The sequence below is a fragment of the Neolamprologus brichardi genome, chromosome 18, assembly GCF_056152115.1.
Source record: "Neolamprologus brichardi isolate AB-2024 chromosome 18, ASM5615211v1, whole genome shotgun sequence".
Taxonomy (NCBI): Eukaryota; Metazoa; Chordata; class Actinopteri; order Cichliformes; family Cichlidae; genus Neolamprologus; species Neolamprologus brichardi.
In genome coordinates, this window is record NC_142121.1 from 4,508,272 (window position 1) to 4,526,817 (window position 18,546).

Genomic DNA, 18,546 nt, shown 5'->3' on the forward strand with positions numbered 1-18,546 from the left:
GAAGCAGCTTAATCAATGGAAAACACAAACTTTGTCCAAAAACCTCTCATGTTTAGCTGTTTTCCACTTTTTCTTTGGTCGTTTTAGCCTTTTTGGCCAGGGTGAAGGGAGTATCTGCCATCAAACAAGAAGACAGCCGCATGTAGCTATGATGGTGTTTGCTAGTTCACCTTACATGCATTAATGTAATAACGTGGTTAGCCTACTCAACGTAAATTACACACGAACAACATTAAGCTACTCACGCAGAGAAGAACGGCTGCTGCTGCATCATCATCCTCATCATTTCTGCTACACTGGCAGGGCTAGGGGCCAGGACTCTCCTCTTCGGGTTTTTGGGGGATGTTGCTAACTCCGGGTCGATAACAGGCACCACACCCGCAGTAGATGTGCTCGGTGTGAGGTCTCGCAGCAAGCTATCAAATACGGCGCATTTCTCGGCTTTTAAAAAAACACTATGCGTCGCCAGGTGTTTCATCAGATTTGAGGTGTTACCTCCTTTGACAGTATCACAGTATCAGCTTAAAGCACTTGTTGCAGCTGCTGAGTTTGCATCTTTTGCTGTGAAGTACAGACAGACTTTGACCGCTTCGCCTTGGGCATTTTTAATCTGTAGCTCTGCTCTAAAAGAACGTACGTACCTGGGCCCGCCTACTATCCTCGGAAACGTAAAATGATTGGCTAGAATCTAAAGTGTGTCACAGCTCAGGAAAATAAAGCACCGAAATGTGCGCTGCTTTTCAGTCTGGTTACTACCGTTTATGTCAGAACCCATGCCATCATGGCACTGGATACCGGTACCCATCCCTACATATAACACATCTATACGGTCTCGTCTTCCTTCTTTTCCTTCTGCTCTATTGAGCTGCTCACATGCAGCGCTTCACTTTTCTGTCTGTGCTGGCACAAAATTATTGCACCATCAACATTATGGGAGGTTGGCAGAACCTCAAGAAACGAGTGAAAAATAAAATCCAGTCGAATCACAACGTCTTCTACTCCTCCTCAGCAGCTTCCAGGTCAAACAGCTTTCCAGTCTCAAATCCCAAATGGTCCAAATGGGACTTCTGTGTTTAAAAAAAGCAGGAGCCCTGGAAGCAGTAGAGCGGTCCATGAGAAGATGACTTTGATTGGATATTGATCAAATTTGAATCAGTTATGTTTTTCATGTTCATCTGCAGAGTTGTGGAACTTTTCAAGCTTGTGTTTGTTGTGTCATGTTTTACACAGTCCAGCTGTCGAATCTGATGCCGACATTTTTAAATACATTATTGTTCAGATGAAGTTGACCGTGCGTTTTCATTTTTCACAGTATTTTGTATTCACGGGAGTGCTGGCGATGGTGACGTGTGCGGTGTTCCTGCGACTGAACTCCGTGCTGAAGCTGGCGGTGCTGCTGGTGATGATCGCCATCTACTCGCTGCTGACCGAAGCCTTCTACACGTCGCTGTTTGTTCGCTACGACACCGTCCACCACAACACAGAGTGAGTGGAGGACATCCTCATATATTAAATGCACTGTTTGTCTTTTTTGTTCAGGTGAGGTTTTATCCTAAGAGCAGTTTGTCACGGTCATGTGTCATCTTTGATTTCCTCATGGTTTATCACTGCTAGTGTTTAGGTTTTGTTTATGTGCCTTCCTGCCCCACATTTCAGGTCACCTCTGTGTTCGTGTGTTTCCTGTTTTACTTTGAAAGTCCGTGCCCTATATCAGCTTTGCTTCCTTTGTCTTCTTGTGTCCTTTCTTACCCCCAGCTGTGCTTCCCTCCTGTTTTCCATTCCCTCATTACTCCCTGGTGTATTTAAGCCCTGTTTGTTCCTCTGTCTGTTGTTGCATTGTACCGTCACAATGCTGTGTGTTGTCTCTGGGCTCCTGATTTCCATTGTTACCTCCTGTCAGCTCTTAGTTCCTTTGTTTCTATTTTCCTAGTTTTCTGAGTCTTAGTTTTCTAGCTTCTAGTTTTATGTTTTGCTTCTTGTATTTAGTTTTGGACTTTTTTCCAGCGAGTAAAGCTGCCGCTTTGAGTTTAGCTTTTTATGTTTGAGTCCTGCGTTTGGGTCCTGATCCTGCCTGCCACACAGCCTAACCACGACAGAATGTGCCTGATGTGCAGTCGACTGCTGGTTAGATTTAAAAAGTCCTGCTATCACTAAGTTGAAACTATCAAGGCTAAAACTGTTTTTTTTTTGTAGCTGGTTGTAGGCATGATCATATCTGCTGTAAGGCCGGACAGTTTCATATGGGAACCTCTCTGGATTGACTTCGTTTGTAGCCAGCCTCTAGTGGACATTAGAAGAACTGCAGTTTTTGGCGCTTCCACTGAGGTGCCTGCTTGTGTCAAGGTTCAAATCAAGAAGCTCCAATGTGTTAGACAAGACAGGCCCTGCTACTACGAAGGACCTGCTAAAACAAGCTAACAAAACCAAACTCTTGGGAGATTGATTTTGAAGTTCTTTGGGGAAATGACAGAAAATCTCAAAGTAAAGCCCAGTTTAGCCAGTATTGTTTGCTCCATATGTAGAAATCACACATATTCCTTCTTTTGTAAAAAACAACAACAAAAAACACAGATCTGTTCCTAACAGCATTTTTATGTTCATTTTTTTCCTTTTACATATTTGTCACATTATTGTTCAAATGTCTTTAATGACATATTTTACCAACAAATAAATGCATTTAATTAATTGAGTATTTTGCCTGTAAAAGTTAAATATTTCTACAGCTCAGAGCAGAACTCAGAGATACATTAACGTATACCTGCAAGCGGGCACGCTCTGTTTTGCGTAACTATTTTTAAATCCCAGTAGCTCTGCAACCACGTGAGCTAGCGCAATAATTTTTTTTGCATATGAAACCGGAGGAGTTGTACTTACATCTTATGCCATCAGCTTGTCCTCGGTCTGTGTTGTTTCTGGGATGCTTAGGACTCATATTGCACTGCTGGAAATAGTTTATTTTGATGCATATGCTGCTTTTTTGCAAATTTGCATTATAATATTTATTTTCGTTTTTCCTGCAGTGTATAAAAATTGGTGTATTTCAAAAATAAAACTATGAAGACACTTAAAATAAATTTCCTGTGGTGGGAAACTAGTTTGTGCAACTTTTTTGTATTTACAGTTTTGAGGGATAAGCCTCTTAAATTTCTCTAACTAGAAATATATGTTAAAAAAACAAAAACGATTTTACATTTTTTTGTAGTTTATTGCACTTTTTTGCAATTTATGTAATTACTATGCACTTAATGCAGACATATTATTAAAATCTAGGCTGTAATGGTTGTATTGATGTATAGCAACTTGAAATGCTCCCAAAAATGGCTCCACAGCATGTAAAAATATAATACAAGCTCTGGCGGACTTGGTTCTATGGTAGGTCTTAAAGGGTTAATCATCATCATTTTCAGTTTTAAATCTTTAATTTTATAAATAGATCAAAAGTGCAAACACTTTGACATATATGAAGAATTAGTTTAAATGAGCCTCTTTCTTGTAAAAAGCCTGCTTATTTACAGAATCCTGGCCCGACTCCCTTAGCTTGCCTGCTTTTTTATCTCCCTGACATGCCGGCTGTGTGTCGTGGGCGTGAGTTGATTTACTTCAAAGTGCTCGAAGTTTTCCAATCTTTGTGTTGTTTCTATCGTAAGTGTGCCTCTAAACTTTAAAAAGATGATGATTATTTCTACCAAAATACGCACCGAGTCGTGAGCTTGTGTTTGTTTATTTGTGGGTGTTAGAGAATCTAAAGCTTTGTATTTGTTTTCCTCTGGCATCACTGCGCACTAAAGGCTGCACGCTACATTTTGCTGTCACAAGCTGAAAACAAACGAGCTGTTATTTTTCGCTTGTTTTGAGATTCTGGCTCCTAACTCGTTGTAAAGTGCCTGGAGCTCCGTCTCCACATCTCTCTGAGCTGTTGATCCTCAGCGAGCCTCAGATCAGCCTCAGATCACGCAGAACATTCGATCTTTCTACGGTCTGAGCTGAAAACAAAGAATCGTGAGATTAAGAGAAAAAAAGTGTCGTCTTTTCATATTTTGCTGCAGTTTCAACTTTAATAGAGAGCAGTTTTTGTCACCGTTGCTGGGTTTCGAATGTAGTTTTTGTGAAGCAATATTGAGGTTATTACAAAAGAACATGCTGTAGATCACTGTTTATCATACTACATGTTTATTTAGGTTATTAAGCAAAAGTTTTCATGAAAATGAAAACCAGAAGAGTAAAAACTGAATGAAAAGGTGACCACCTTTCATTAACAGAGTGTACTCAGCAGTGTTGGTAAAGTTACTTGAAAACAGTAATCAGTAACTAATTACTGATTACTTCCCCAAAAAAGTAATCCAGTTACTTTACTGATTACTTATTTTCACAAGTAATTAATTACTTAGTTACTTAAGTTACTTTTTAAAAACACGATTTACAACCTGAATAGGTGATAAAGCGATAGATCTTTCAGCCCAGTTCTATTTTTTCTGCATAATCCATCATACAAAATGTAATCAAATGGAAAAGTCTCTTTTTAAAACTTGTTTTATTAGTTTTAATATTTTAACTTTATGCATCAAGTAAAAATTTAATTATATGCACCATTCTCTGACTGGAAGAAATTAGTTTAACATTTAAACCTATTTTCTGCACATTCCAGCTCATAAAATAAAATGTTTTGTGTGTTTACACTCAGTCTTTCAAATAGATGCAAGTAAAACACAGCAGAAAATAAATAAAGTCAAAGACTAGCGGTCCTGTTGCTCTATTTTCACCTGTAAAGCAGGAGTGGGGTAGGCGGAGGGTTACCCTGGTGCAGGTGTGCAGCGGTCAGTGGAAGAATCCGCGAGTTTCTCTGTGAGTTTCCCATTACGTCGTAGCTACTCGGTGCTTGCTCGGAAGTTTAGGGTTTTTTCTCTGTAAAAAGAAGTTTTCTTCCCACGCACAACGGACACTAATGTTTTTGTCACTTTTTATGGAATCAAACTCAAAGTAAGGTCAGTACTTCCACGCTTTAAACGCTGCACGCTCATACTCTCTCTGCACTCGATATATGATCCATTGTTGATCTGCACACAGCTGTTGTCACGAACGTCGCACTCGCTTACGTCACTGTCATGAGACATTCTCGCAAAAAAATCACGGTTTTAGTAACGCGGTAACGCAGCGTTCCTACGGGAAAGTAACAGTAATCTAATTACCGTTTTTGCAATAGTAATCCCTTACTTTACTTGTTACTTGAAAAAAGTAATCGGATTACTGCCCATCTCTGGTACTCAGACAGGTTTTGCCTGGGAAAAAAAAATCAACACTAATGTAAAACTTTAGAAGAGAAGAAACATGAATAATTTATATTTGTGTTTATGGTCAGAAATGCCCAACAAATGCATCTTTAGGGTAACATAGACTCAGTGCTTTTAATGTGGATCGGTTGTATTTATGTGCATAGCCAGTAGGGGTGGATGATATAGACTCGAAATGATCTCACGGTATCATTCACAATGATGACATTTATGACAGTATAGGAAGAAAATACAACATTTTATCGATGTTTGCAGCTTGGAGGCAGCAAAATGTATCACTGCAAACAACATAAAGGCTGTTTCTATTCTTCATTTCCAATGAGCTGCTGTTACTGACGCCAGCAGCAGTGTTATAGTACAATAGCAATGACACAGCGTAAATCAAACATGAGCACAATAAGTGTTTTCAGTTGAAATTTTTACATAACTCAAAGTCTAACATAACTACTTAAAACTTTAGTTTAACGATAACTAGAGTAACGTTATTGTCACAGTCATGGAAGCAGACTGTGTGGAGTGAGGAGGACCCAAGTGCAGACACACAAAACGAAACTTTGATTTAACTGAGGGAGAGCCGTTTGTTGCAGGCTGGTTAAACGGTCCAAAATAAAAAGGCAAAGGCGAAAGTAAACGTGAGAAAACTCTTAACGTGAACATGAAGACCTGGCATGGATACATAAAAACCTAGAAACATGGCAGAGAAAGCAGGACGATGCACAGACTAAATGCACACAGGAAGTGATCGGGGAAAGTGGAAACATGGGGAAACAGCTGATATGAAGGAACAGAATGACATCACAGGAGAAGTGAAACTAAACACACTGAATATGGAAACGCCAGACCCTTCACAATAAAACAGGAAACATTATGAGATGCAGACATGGCAGGACGAGCAAGATTAACATATCCTCCCGAGAACGGCTATTTATGTCCTCTGCTTTTGGTCTACAACTTTTGTGTTATTTGAGCTACCCTTCTAAGTCCTGATGTGCTCAACAGAGGACATCCTGGCCTTTCCAATGATATTTCATTTGATTGGCCTTTTTTAGATCTAACGAGGCGGGAAATTACAAAAAAAGTTAAACTGAGGGATACATTTTTCTTCGGTTCTCAGGCGGATATAATAAAAGTGCAGTTGAAATATTTTCTACCTGAGGTGTTGTTTCTTGGGTTGAGCTTTTTAAAAAGCTCTGCTTTTCTGCCTCGTAACCGCAGGAGTAATTTCCATCCGCTGTTTGTTCTTCCCGTCATATGGAGCGCAGCTAACGAGCGCTCCAGCAATCCTTGGTCAAGTCACTTCTTTACTTTTGGTCTCGTATCGCCAGCTACTTGTATCTCACCATCACATGGCTTTGTAGCCTGGTTGTACTTGTTTCTACTATGTGTTTTTGCCTCGTTGGGTAAAACAAGTTTATTGTTTCCATCTGAGGCTGAAATAGGTTAAGTATTATGTTTAGTTGGAGGTATGCTCTCAACAACAAAGCCAAACTACTTCCATAGTACTGAAGAAGCTCCCTTTTTTCCTAATTGGCACTAAGTAACAAATAAAATCAGTAAGTAACAAATAAAATCAATAAGTAACAAATAAAATCAGTAAGTAACAAATAAATTCAGTAAGTAACAAATAAAATCAGTAAGTAACAAATAAATTCAGTAAGTAACAAATAAAATCAGTAAGTAACAAATAAATTCAGTAAGTAACAAATAAAATCAGTAAGTAACAAATAAATTCAGTAAGTAACAAATAAAATCAGTAAGTAACAAATAAATTCAGTAAGTAACAAATAAATTCAGTAAGTAACAAATAAAATCAGTAAGTAACAAATAAATTCAGTAAGTAACAAATAAAATCAGTAAGTAACAAATAAATTCAGTAAGTAACAAATAAATTCAGTAAGTAACAAATAAATTCAGTAAGTAACAAATAAAATCAATAAGTAACAAATAAATTCAGTAAGTAACAAATAAAATCAGTAAGTAACAAATAAAATCAATAAGTAACAAATAAAATCAGTAAGTAACAAATAAAATCAATAAGTAACAAATAAATTCAGTAAGTAACAAATAAAATCAGTAAGTAACAAATAAAATCAGTAAGTAACAAATAAATTCAGTAAGTAACAAATAAATTCAGTAAGTAACAAATAAATTCAGTAAGTAACAAATAAAATCAATAAGTAACAAATAAATTCAGTAAGTAACAAATAAAATCAGTAAGTAACAAATAAAATCAATAAGTAACAAATAAAATCAGTAAGTAACAAATAAAATCAATAAGTAACAAATAAAATCAGTAAGTAACAAATAAAATCAATAAGTAACAAATAAATTCAGTAAGTAACAAATAAAATCAGTAAGTAACAAATAAAATCAGTAAGTAACAAATAAAATCAGTAAGTAACAAATAAAATCAATAAGTAACAAATAAAATCAGTAAGTAACAAATAAATTCAGTAAGTAACAAATAAAATCAGTAAGTAACAAATAAAACTCCAGAATTTCTCTGAAATTCTGGAGTTTTATTTGTTACTTACTGATTTGTTGCACAATTAATTGTTAAACGTCGACCATGACATGCCCCAAGTTTTTTCCATTAACATGCCTGACAAACAGACGAACAAAGGCTCCCTTTGAACAGACTCTTCTTTCTTCTCGTTCCAACAGAAACTTCCTGGGAACCAAAGAGACGTCTTTACTCCTGATGGCCATGTTCCTCCTTGCCGTGTTTTACCACGGGCAGCAGGTAAGACCACGCCAGCTCTAACTGTGTCCTAATCAGGGAAGGAATGGCAATTTACACATTCAGAACACTGATTCATCACCTATGAGTGGATTTGTTATGGGCTAGTGATTGAGTTAGAGGACTTCTTGGCTAAATATTGTTATTACCTACACCCATGCAGCTGATTTTTGTGTCTTATCAGGTGGATTAGCTTGTTTTTCTAAGCATCAAAATGTATGATTAAAGGTGACTGAAGGGCATGGATAAAAACAAAAACTGTGACGGTTCCTTTAAAGGATAGTAACAGAAATAACCAGAGTACAGTGGGCGTGAGGAGCCCAGCGTCTTCCCTGTTGCTATGCAACGGTCTAATTAGAGTTGTCAGCTAACGTGAAGTAAAAATAACAGAAGAAGATGACGAACAGTTGGAGTTCAGATGTGTCCAAACAGGATGACATAAACGGTTAACGACCTGCCACATTTAACTGGCCTCTGAGAAACTCAAAGCAAAAAACGGTCATTGCATCCTTTAAAAATGTGAATCACTCTTCCAGCTGTGGATGCTGTGGAATCTCAAATACGTTGGTTCCATACAGATGAGGTGACAGCCGTAGCTGTAAGCATTAGACATCTTTGCGTGATCCAGAGAAGGCAGTGATATTCTTAACGTGTTTGTGCTCGTGGCTGCAGGGGTAGCATAAGACGGATGTAGCCATGGTGATGTCAGCTGTAGGTTTGTGAAGTCCTGTTGTTAATCCTTGAGCTGAGCGTTTTTGCCTTCACCATCTTGGTGCTTTTGAAACCAGACCAATGAGGTGTGGATCTGACTGTGAAATCACACTCTGACTGAATAACCAATGAGCACGTCCTGTATAATCCTGCGTATGAGGAGTTTTATCTGTAACTGAGCCCTTAAACTCCTCAGTAAAGTGTTTACAGAGATCAGGGTGGAGGGAGGTCTTCTGTAGGACCTGAAGTCTTGTGTGAGCCGTATGCATCACCACCTGAAGGCCACTGAAAACAATGCAGGTTTAATGCTTGAGAAATTAACCTTCAGCCCAAAGAGGTGAGAAAGGTCGGGGTGTTTAAGCCTTTAAAGCCGGTCAGAGCAGCACGCTCTGTTTTGCATAACTATTTTTAAATCCCGGTAGCTCTGCAACCACGTGAGCTAGCGCAATAACTTTTTTTGCATATGAAACCGGAGGAGTTGTACTTACATCTTATGCCATCAGCTTGTCCTCGGTCACAGTTTCCTTCCACATATAGCTTTGCAAAAACTGCATAAAAAGCACTTGCAGCAACAAAAACATAATATTCCAGAAACACGCTTTGCCGATCCGATCAGCTGTTCATAACACTTCCTACGTTGGAATAGACGTCAGCGCGAACTTTTGCATGTCCGCCATTACCTGCCCGGAACCGGAAGTGACGTCATTTTTGCGGAAATGTCGGTTTTTTTACCATCATGGCCTCATGAGCCTATAGTGGTGTTTTTAAAAGTTATGTTTGACTTTATGACTTTCTGTGTGGTTTCTGGGATGCTTAGGACTCATATTGCACTGCTGGAAATAGTTTATTTTGATGCATATGCTGCTTTTTTGCAAATTTGCATTATAATATTTATTTTCGTTTTTCCTGCAGTGTATAAAAATTGGTGTATTTCAAAAATAAAACTATGAAGACACTCAAAATAAATTTCCTGTGGTGGGAAACTATTTTGTGCAACATTTTGTATTTACAGTTTTGAGGGATAAGCCTCTTAAATTTCTCTAACTAGAAATATATGTTAAAAAAACAAAAACGATTTTCAATTTTTTTGTAGTTTATTGCACTTTTTTGCAATTTATGTAATCACTATGCACTTAATGCAGACATATTATTAAAATTTAGGCTATAATGGTTGTATTGATGTATAGCAACTTGAAATGCTCCCAAAAATGGCTCCACAGCATGTAAAAATATAATATCAGCTCTGGCGGACTTGGTTCTGTGGTAGGTCTTAAAGGGTTAAGCCTGAAATGAGTTCTTTTGAATCCTCCAGTTCTGTATACGAGGTTTGGGCTAAATCTGCACTTTACAGGAACCTGGGTGGTAGCAAGACAGTTATAAGCAATTTGTATTTACCTCTTCTGGGTTTCTTGAATGCGGTCCAAGTCTAAGAAAGAAAAATCACTTTGGTTAAACCTCTTGCTGCCTATAAAAGCTGTGACACAGGGCTGTGGGTAGAGAACATTTTAATAACCGAGCCTTTAAACGCATCTGTAATAACACAGGAAACGTCCTGCCAGGTTTTATGATTGCATAATAAGCAACCAGAGTTTTTCTTCAGCAAAGCAAAACTGGCACAGACCACTTTGTTTACACGTCTGATACATTATACAAGCCATTTCTATAAAGATGCAGTGAGACTCAGTGGCCCGAAGGAAACCGGTACCACTGTGCCGCTTTCATGCTCTCGCTATGGCAACCTTTGATCATGTAGTTTAGCAGCTCGGCATTGGTCAGAGACGGCCGTAATTGAAGGTCTTTTGTAGCCTCATGAAAGTAGAAAGCAGCTGTATTTGAAGTCATGCAGTGGCATATTGATTTTCTCTGGGTCAAACCACTTGTTTGGCAAAGCAGAGACAATGACAGCTCACAGCATGAAACACTCGCAGCGCTGAAAAGCTGTTTGTGCCAGATGCACATGGCCAAGGGAAAAGAGAGCACACTAAAAAGACTATTTACTCTTAGCAGGAAAGTCCAGCGTGCAAAACAGGATCCAGCTGTTTTTTTAATGCTCCGTGTTTTCTGCTAAATACTCCAAATTATCTTTGGGCAAAGTGGATAATCGCTGACAGAGGAGCACTTTTTGTTTTCATTTTTCATGCTTAAGCTCACAGCAGGGGTTAAGTTACAGTTTTTGTGGTATATTTTACTGTTTCAAGTTTTAAGTTCAAGAGGCAATCTCAGTGCTTTCCTGTCTGTTTATGTTACAGTTACGTTCCAGCCAAAGACATTAAAGCAGGATTTTGTCTCAGCATCGAGCAAGACGTGGATCCAACTCCACTAAGCATAAAAGGATCCTTAAATCCTGTACATGTTCGGTCCTTTAGTGTCCAGCCTGGAAGCTTTTCTCTGACAGTAAACACAGGCTCTCTATAACAGCTTTATATACACAATGTGATGTTTGTGAACCCTCAAGCTGGAATCTAGACTTCTGGCTTTGGTGATTCAGGAAAAGCAATCAGTACTTTTCCAGTGTGGTAACTACAGTATTGTGGAAAAGTCACTTTATATTTTGCTAGGAGCATGAGACAGCAGCTAATTATTAGAATATATGCAAACATGCATGGGTATATAATAGTGCTGTCAGCGTTAATCTCGTTAAAATGACGTTAACACCAGAACCAGAACAGAGTTTGTGCAATTCTAACAAGCTTAAAAGTCAATATTTGTTATGGCCACCTTTATTCTTCTACACAGTCTGAACTCTCCGAGGCAGCTTTCACGTCTTTCTTTAACCCTTTAAAGCCGGTCAGAGCGGGCACGCTCTGTTTTGCGTAACTATTTTTAAATCCCGGTAGCTCTGCAACCACGTGAGCTAGCGCAATAACTTTTTTTGCATATGAAACCGGAGGAGTTGTACTTACATCTTATGCCATCAGCTTGTCCTCGGTCACAGTTTCCTTCCACATATAGCTTTGCAAAAACTGCATAAAAAGCACTTGCAGCAACAAAAACATAATATTCCAGAAACACGCTTTGCCGATCCGATCAGCTGTTCATAACACTTCCTACATCCATCAGCGTGAACTATCGCATGTCCGCCATGACCTGCCGAAACCGGAAGTGCGGAAATATAGTTTTTTTATCATATAGCCTCACGAGCCTATACTGGTGTTTTTAAAAGTTATCTTTGACTTTATGACTTTCTGTGTCGTTTCTGGGATGCTTAGGACTCATATTGCACTGCTGGAAATAGTTTATTTTGATGCATATGCTGCTTTTTTGCAAATTTGCATTATAATATTTATTTTCGTTTTTCCTGCAGTGTATGAAAATTGGTGTATTTCAAAAATAAAACTATGAAGACACTCAAAATAAATTTCCTGTGGTGGGAAACTATTTTGTGCAACTTTTTTGTATTTACAGTTTTGAGGGATAAGCCTCTTAAATTTCTCTAACTAGAAATATATGTTAAAAAAACAAAAACGATTTTCAATTTCTTTGTAGTTTATTGCACTTTTTTGCAATTTATGTAGTTACTATGCACTTAATGCAGACATATTATTAAAATTTAGGCTGTAATGGTTGTATTGATGTATAGCAACTTGAAATGCTCCCAAAAATGGCTCCACAGCATGTAAAAATATAATATCAGCTCTGGCGGACTTGGTTTTATGGTAGGTCTTAAAGGGTTAAGGAATCAGGAATAGTTCTGCAGGCTTCTTGAAGGACATTTAAAGCTCTTCTTTGGATGTTGAGATTCAATGTGGCTGAGGTCTGAGGTCTGGGGAGGCCAGTCCATGACTGGTAGTTTTGATTTTACTGGATTGGATTACTGCAGTGTTTGGGGACTTTATCCTGTCTTTCTTCTCTGTTCCCAATCGGTTGCAGCAGATGGCCCCGCCCCTCCCTGAGCCTGGTTCTGTAGGAGGTTTCTTCCTGTTAAAAAGGAGTTTTTCCTTCCCACTGTCACCTAAGTGCTTGTTCATAGGGGTTCATAGGATTGTTGGATTTTTCTCTGTATGTGCTATTGTAGGGTCTACCTTACAATATAAAACGCCTCGAGGCAACCGCTGTTGTGCTTTGGCGCTGTATAAATAAAATTGAATTGAATTTGCCATGCCGAAAAATGAAGACAAAATAATCCCTAACATCACTGACTGAAACACAGCCAGAAACCATGGCAGAACCATGGCAGTTTATTTTGGGATCAAGTTTGCCGTCTGTACGAACCTGTGACCACTGATGTTAACATGCATTTACATAATGCTTCAAAAAAACCTGCAAACATTTTCAATATGTTTGGACTGCTGTCAAAACATATGTCATTACCAGCATAACAGCAGGTTTTTGACCCTAATTTTCTATCTCATTTCTACTTTGGCAGCCGCTGGAACTAGAAAATACAAATGCGGCGTTAGTAATTGCACACAGGTTGGGCTGAGATTGGAGAAATTTCCCCAAAGAGCAGCAACAAGAAGCACGGAGCACTTCTGACTAAAACGGACCAAAATATAGTGACTCACATCCGCTCCTCTGCCTACTAGTAATCGACTCCAACGGTAATCAGAAGTCTCACGTTTTCAGAATGGCCCGTGGTTTGTGTTTGAAGCAGAGCTCCAGCAACAGAGGCACACAGCGATGAAGCAAAACAGAGGTAATAATCGTTACGCTGAACAATGGCGTAATGAAGCTTCATTTGAATTCTGGAATGAGAACAGGGCTGAAAACCCACAGCCCTGTCGTCCCTTGTTGAAGAAATGCATGAACACAGAGGGTGTTAAAACATTAGTTAGTGCTTCTTTCACAAAAGACACTTATTGTGCTGTGGAGAAAACCCTATTAGAGCGGAGAGATGAAGGGAACTATTTCAGCCTCTTTCATTACGAGAGTTGTGATTTTTTTTTTCAGCGCTCGTTATCTCTGACTGCTGTGTGTAATGTCTCCCCTGTAAAAATTTTCTCACCTTTTCCCTTGATGGTATCTGGAGCTGCAAGTGTACAGCTCATTATGCGAGCCCAGGAAAAAAGGGCTGAAAGTTAACCCTTTAAAGCCGGTCAGAGCAGCACGCTCTGTTTTGCGTAACTATTTTTAAATCCCGGTAGCTCTGCAACCACGTGAGCTAGTGCAATAATTTTTTTTGCATATGAAACCGGAGGAGTTGTACTTACACCTTATGCCATCAGCTTGTCCTCGGTCACAGTTTCCTTCCACATATAGCTTTGCAAAAACTGCATAAAAAGCGCTTGCAGCAACAAAAACATAATATTCCAGAAACACGCTTTGCTGATCCGATCAGCTGTTCATAACACTTCCTACGTTGGATTAGACGTCAGCGCGAACTATCGCATGTCCGCCATGACCTGCCCGAAACCGGAAGTGACGTCATTTTCACGGAAATGTAGTTTTTTACCATCAGGGCCTCATGAGCCTATACTGGTGTTTTTAAAAGTTATCTTTGACTTTATGACTTTCTGTGTGGTTTCTGGGATGCTTAGGACTCATATTGCACTGCTGGAAATAGTTTATTTTGATGCATATGCTGCTTTTTTGCAAATTTGCACTATAATATTTATTTTCGTTTTTCCTGCAGTGTATAAAAATTGGTGTATTTCAAAAATAAAACTATGAAGACACTCAAAATAAATTTCCTGTGGTGGGAAACTATTTTGTGCAACTTTTTTGTATTTACAGTTTTGAGGGATAAGCCTCTTAAATTTCTCTAACTAGAAATATATGTTAAAAAACAAAAACGATTTTCAATTTTTTTGTAGTTTATTGCACTTTTTTGCAATTTATGTAATTACTATGCACTTAATGCAGACATATTATTAAAATTTAGGCTGTAATGGTTGTATTGATGTATAGCAACTTGAAATGCTCCCAAAAATGGCTCCACAGCATGTAAACATATAATATAGGCTCTGGCGGACTTGGTTCTATGGTAGGTCTTAAAGGGTTAAGGGAAAAAAAGAGTTTTTGCACATTTATACAATAAGACAAGTTAATGCATCGAGTTAGCAAATTTTGCTACTATAATATGTTTTTTGTTGTAGGTAGTTGATTATTGCATCAACAGATCAGCAGAGGAAACTAAGCCAGCAGCCTTTTGCGTAATAAATTAATGGTGGAAACACTGAAGCCAGATGAGGTTGTTGTTCATGAGTGCTGCTTCCTGTCAGAGCCGTAATTACATTATCAAACACAGCAAGCACGAAGCAATTCGTTACAGCCATTTAGAAAAAGCTCTTAATTTGAAAGGATTAGGGATTCTTCTTTTTGACACTCCAGTTTTCTGCTGAATAATTTTAAGACTCGAACATTAATCAAGGCCGCGCTGCTGGCAGCAATAATACAACACAAATACAAGAAGAATCAAATAATAGCACTCACGTGTAAACCACAATTCATTATATTATTTCACTGGCTCCAATATCTTCATAAGCTTTCCCAAGATAATAAGCGTCTTTATGCTCAGTCAATGTAAGCATTTCTTAGTCTAACAAGGATATAAACAGGACGACAAGGACAGGAAGTCGTCATCTGACTGCAAGTAGCTGTAGCCTCAGTCTCGGGCTGTTCGATATATCGACATATATCGGTTGACGATATGAAAAAATCTATCGTTTCATTTTACGCTATTGTTTGTTTCATGGTGTCGCAAAATAAACTGTTTATGGCATCGTTTTGATGGTCACTGTTGTGGCTATATTAATTTCCTAAAGTTCTCTCTTTCTCATATATTTAAAATAACCACACTACGGACGGATAAGCGCCTGTTTTTACGCGTTGTCGTTAGCAACAACGACGGTAAACCCAGCGTGTGGCTCTGCTGTCCGCTTGTTTATTTTCCACCCAAGCCTTTCACAATAAAGCTGAAGATCCTGTTGAGATTTTTCAAAATAAACTGAAATGATGACAAACAGAATGACCAAAACAAAACAAATCGAGGACCTTATTTCTAAACGAGGGGCTCCCTCTGTAGCATGGACGTGGTTTGGTTATGAAAAGTCTGACATGGACCATAAATTATGCCGCAAACCGGTCCCCACCTCAGACTCAAACACGGCAAACCTCTTTTACCACCTACGCAAGAATCACGTAAAAAGAGTTTATGGATGAGAAGCAAAAAAGAGCCATCAGGTGCTCAAAATAAACCTTAGACTCAAACATTAAAACAGGCTTTTCCCCGCAGCACGCCGTGTAATAAATACTCACAAAGTAAACGGCGGCCGTTACAACTTATGTCTAAAAATGTATCGTTTCATGCATCGGTCAAAACACTCGACTCCAGCTACATGACGCGCAGCTGGAAACACTTCACACAAGTCGAGTTGCCCGAAATTTACAGAATTTACAGAAAATGTTACATTTTTGTGATTTATATCGTTGTCGGGACGATAAATGTCTTATATCGGGATATGAGATTTTGGTCATATCGCACAGCCCTACCTCGGTCTTAAAACAACCATTTCAAAGTCATCAGGATCTGAAGTTCATTGCAAATGGTCCCAATAATTTTCCCAATGAGTCAAGTGTAAAAACCCTCTTTGTGATGTACAATATTAATGATCTAAAATGCTGTGAAAAAGTCTTTGTCCCCTTTCCTGAATTTTTAGTTTTCAGCATATTTGTCACACTAAGATGTTTCAGGTCATCAAACTAATTTCAATGTTAGACAAAGATAACCCCTGTAAATACAAAATACAGGTTTTAAATCAGGAGGGAAAAGGAGAGAAAACATCCAAACCTGGCCCTGAGTGAAAAAGTAAAACCTAAAATTGATTGTGCCACCCTTGGCAGCGAGAACATCAAGTGTTTGTGATAACTGGCAATGAATCTTTCACTTCGCCGTGGAGGAATTTTGGCCGAGTCTTCTTTGAGTTGTTGTGATTCAGCCTCGTTGTGGAGTTTTCGAGCATCCTGCTAAAGCATCTTGATCTGATTTGAGTCTGGAGTTTGACTAGGCCACTGTTTGTTTTTCTAGCCATTAAGAGTACTGGACTCCAGATTATTGTCCTGCTGCATAACCTGAGTGAGCTTGAGCTTCAGGGCAAGGACTGATAACTGGACTTTCTCCTTCAGGATTTTCTGGTAGAGAGCAGAATTCAGGGTTACGTCATTTATAGCAAGTTATTTTTACATCAGATATAACGAGATGCAAACTTTCCTTCCATCAGTCTACAGAATATATTCCCAAAACACTTTTTGGCAAATGTGATATGAGGCTTTGTTTTGGTCAGCGGTGGTTTCTCCCTGGGACTCTGTCATAGATGATATTTCTGCCCAATCTCAAGAACTCTGACCTTAAGTGAGGCCTGCAGTTCTTTTAAATTTGTTCTGGTTTCTTCTGTGACCTCCTGGATGAGTCGCTGACGAGCTCGTCAGTAAGCCAGCCTCTCCTGCGAGGGTTCACCACTGTCCCAGGTTTTCTCCATTTGTGGACGAAGAGATTCCAGTGAACCACGGTGAGAGGCAAAGCCTTAAAAATGGCTTTGTAACCCTTTCATGACCCAGAGTGATTTTGTTTCTCAGCTGTTTCTTTAGATTGTGGCATGATGTATTGTTTTGAGATCTTTTACCCTACCTCTGCTTATTGAATAACTTCTAAATAGTTTTAGACAATAATCTGGCCTGGGTGTGGCTAGTGAAACAACAAGAAGAGCAATTACTTTTTCAGACAGGGCCATGTAGGTTTCAGTAGCTGTTGTCCCTTAAAAATGAAAAGCAAAAAGAACTGCAGTTTGTATTTACTCAGGTTATTGTTGTCTAACATTAAAATCTGATGAGCTGGAACAGTTAAGTGTGACAAATATACAGAAAATAAGAAATCAGGAAGGGTGTAAGTACTTTTTCATGCTCCCAAGCTCGAATATTCAAGCAGCTTTGATGTGGCAGATTTTTGAGCTTCCTGACAAAACCCGACGAGAGATTTGTGTCTCCTCCTGCAGTGTTGCCAACTTAGCGACTTTGTCGCTATATTTAGCGAGTTTTCAGACCCCCTTAGCGACTTTTTTTCTAAAAAGCGACTAGCGACAAATTTGGTGACTTTTTCTGGTGTTATTGGAGACTTATTTATGACGACCTTTTGACGTGAAAATGCGTATCGCTCTTACTCTCAACAAGCAACGGTGCTGCTGTGGGCACCTCGCCCGTGCCAAAGCGCTCACGGGCAGAGGATAGTCCTCCCCCAGCTGCTATCAGGGCAGGAGACGTTCACACCTGTGCGTCCAAACGGCAAATGAATCGCGCATGAGCGAAGCCGCTGCTCCCGCACTGACTGTAACGCAGTCAGTTCTTCTTTTACTGTTATGCTGTTTTGTGGATCACAAGGTTTAAAACTACTTATTTTTTAAAACAATTCTTTATTTCTAAAATATTAATTCACGAAGGTGATTACAGGCATTAATCAACATAATTTACATAATTTTTTTTTTCCACTGAAGTCATCCCAATGCATGGCAGTCTAACGAGTAGCTCTCTCTCATAACTAATTCGTTCACCCCGTGAAGTGTCATAATTATTACCAATTTTTTGACAGATAGTAGAGGTATAAGCGGGGTGAACATGGGAAAAGAGATAAACAGAAAGGCGTAAACGAAGGGTTTTCAGCAGCGGCATCGCCACCTCGACATGAAGCCAATGCTAGGGCTAACACGGACGAAGGCTCGGCTTTGACCACGATACTGGAAAAACTACGGGACTTTCGAAGAGAGTTCCAAGAATTTAAATCAGACTTGGTCAGAGCCAACAATAGGACAACCGAAGCAGAAACCCGTATCGCGAAGATGGAAGACCGGGTCCAAAACGTGGAACAGGTGATGCTAA

General features: G+C 39.0%; 1 protein-coding gene across 2 annotated transcripts in view; it reads left to right on the top strand.

Annotated features, from left to right (window-relative positions):
• adcy8 (adenylate cyclase 8 (brain)) overlaps positions 1 to 18,546 on the top strand; it is a 151,510-nt gene that overhangs the window by 110,381 nt on the left and 22,583 nt on the right. For both annotated transcript variants that reach the window (XM_087831364.1, XM_087831365.1), the window contains 2 exons: positions 1,313 to 1,485; positions 7,953 to 8,031. In XM_087831364.1, coding sequence (XP_087687490.1) covers positions 1,313 to 1,485; positions 7,953 to 8,031 — 252 coding nt within the window. The remainder of the gene's footprint in view (positions 1 to 1,312; positions 1,486 to 7,952; positions 8,032 to 18,546) is intronic.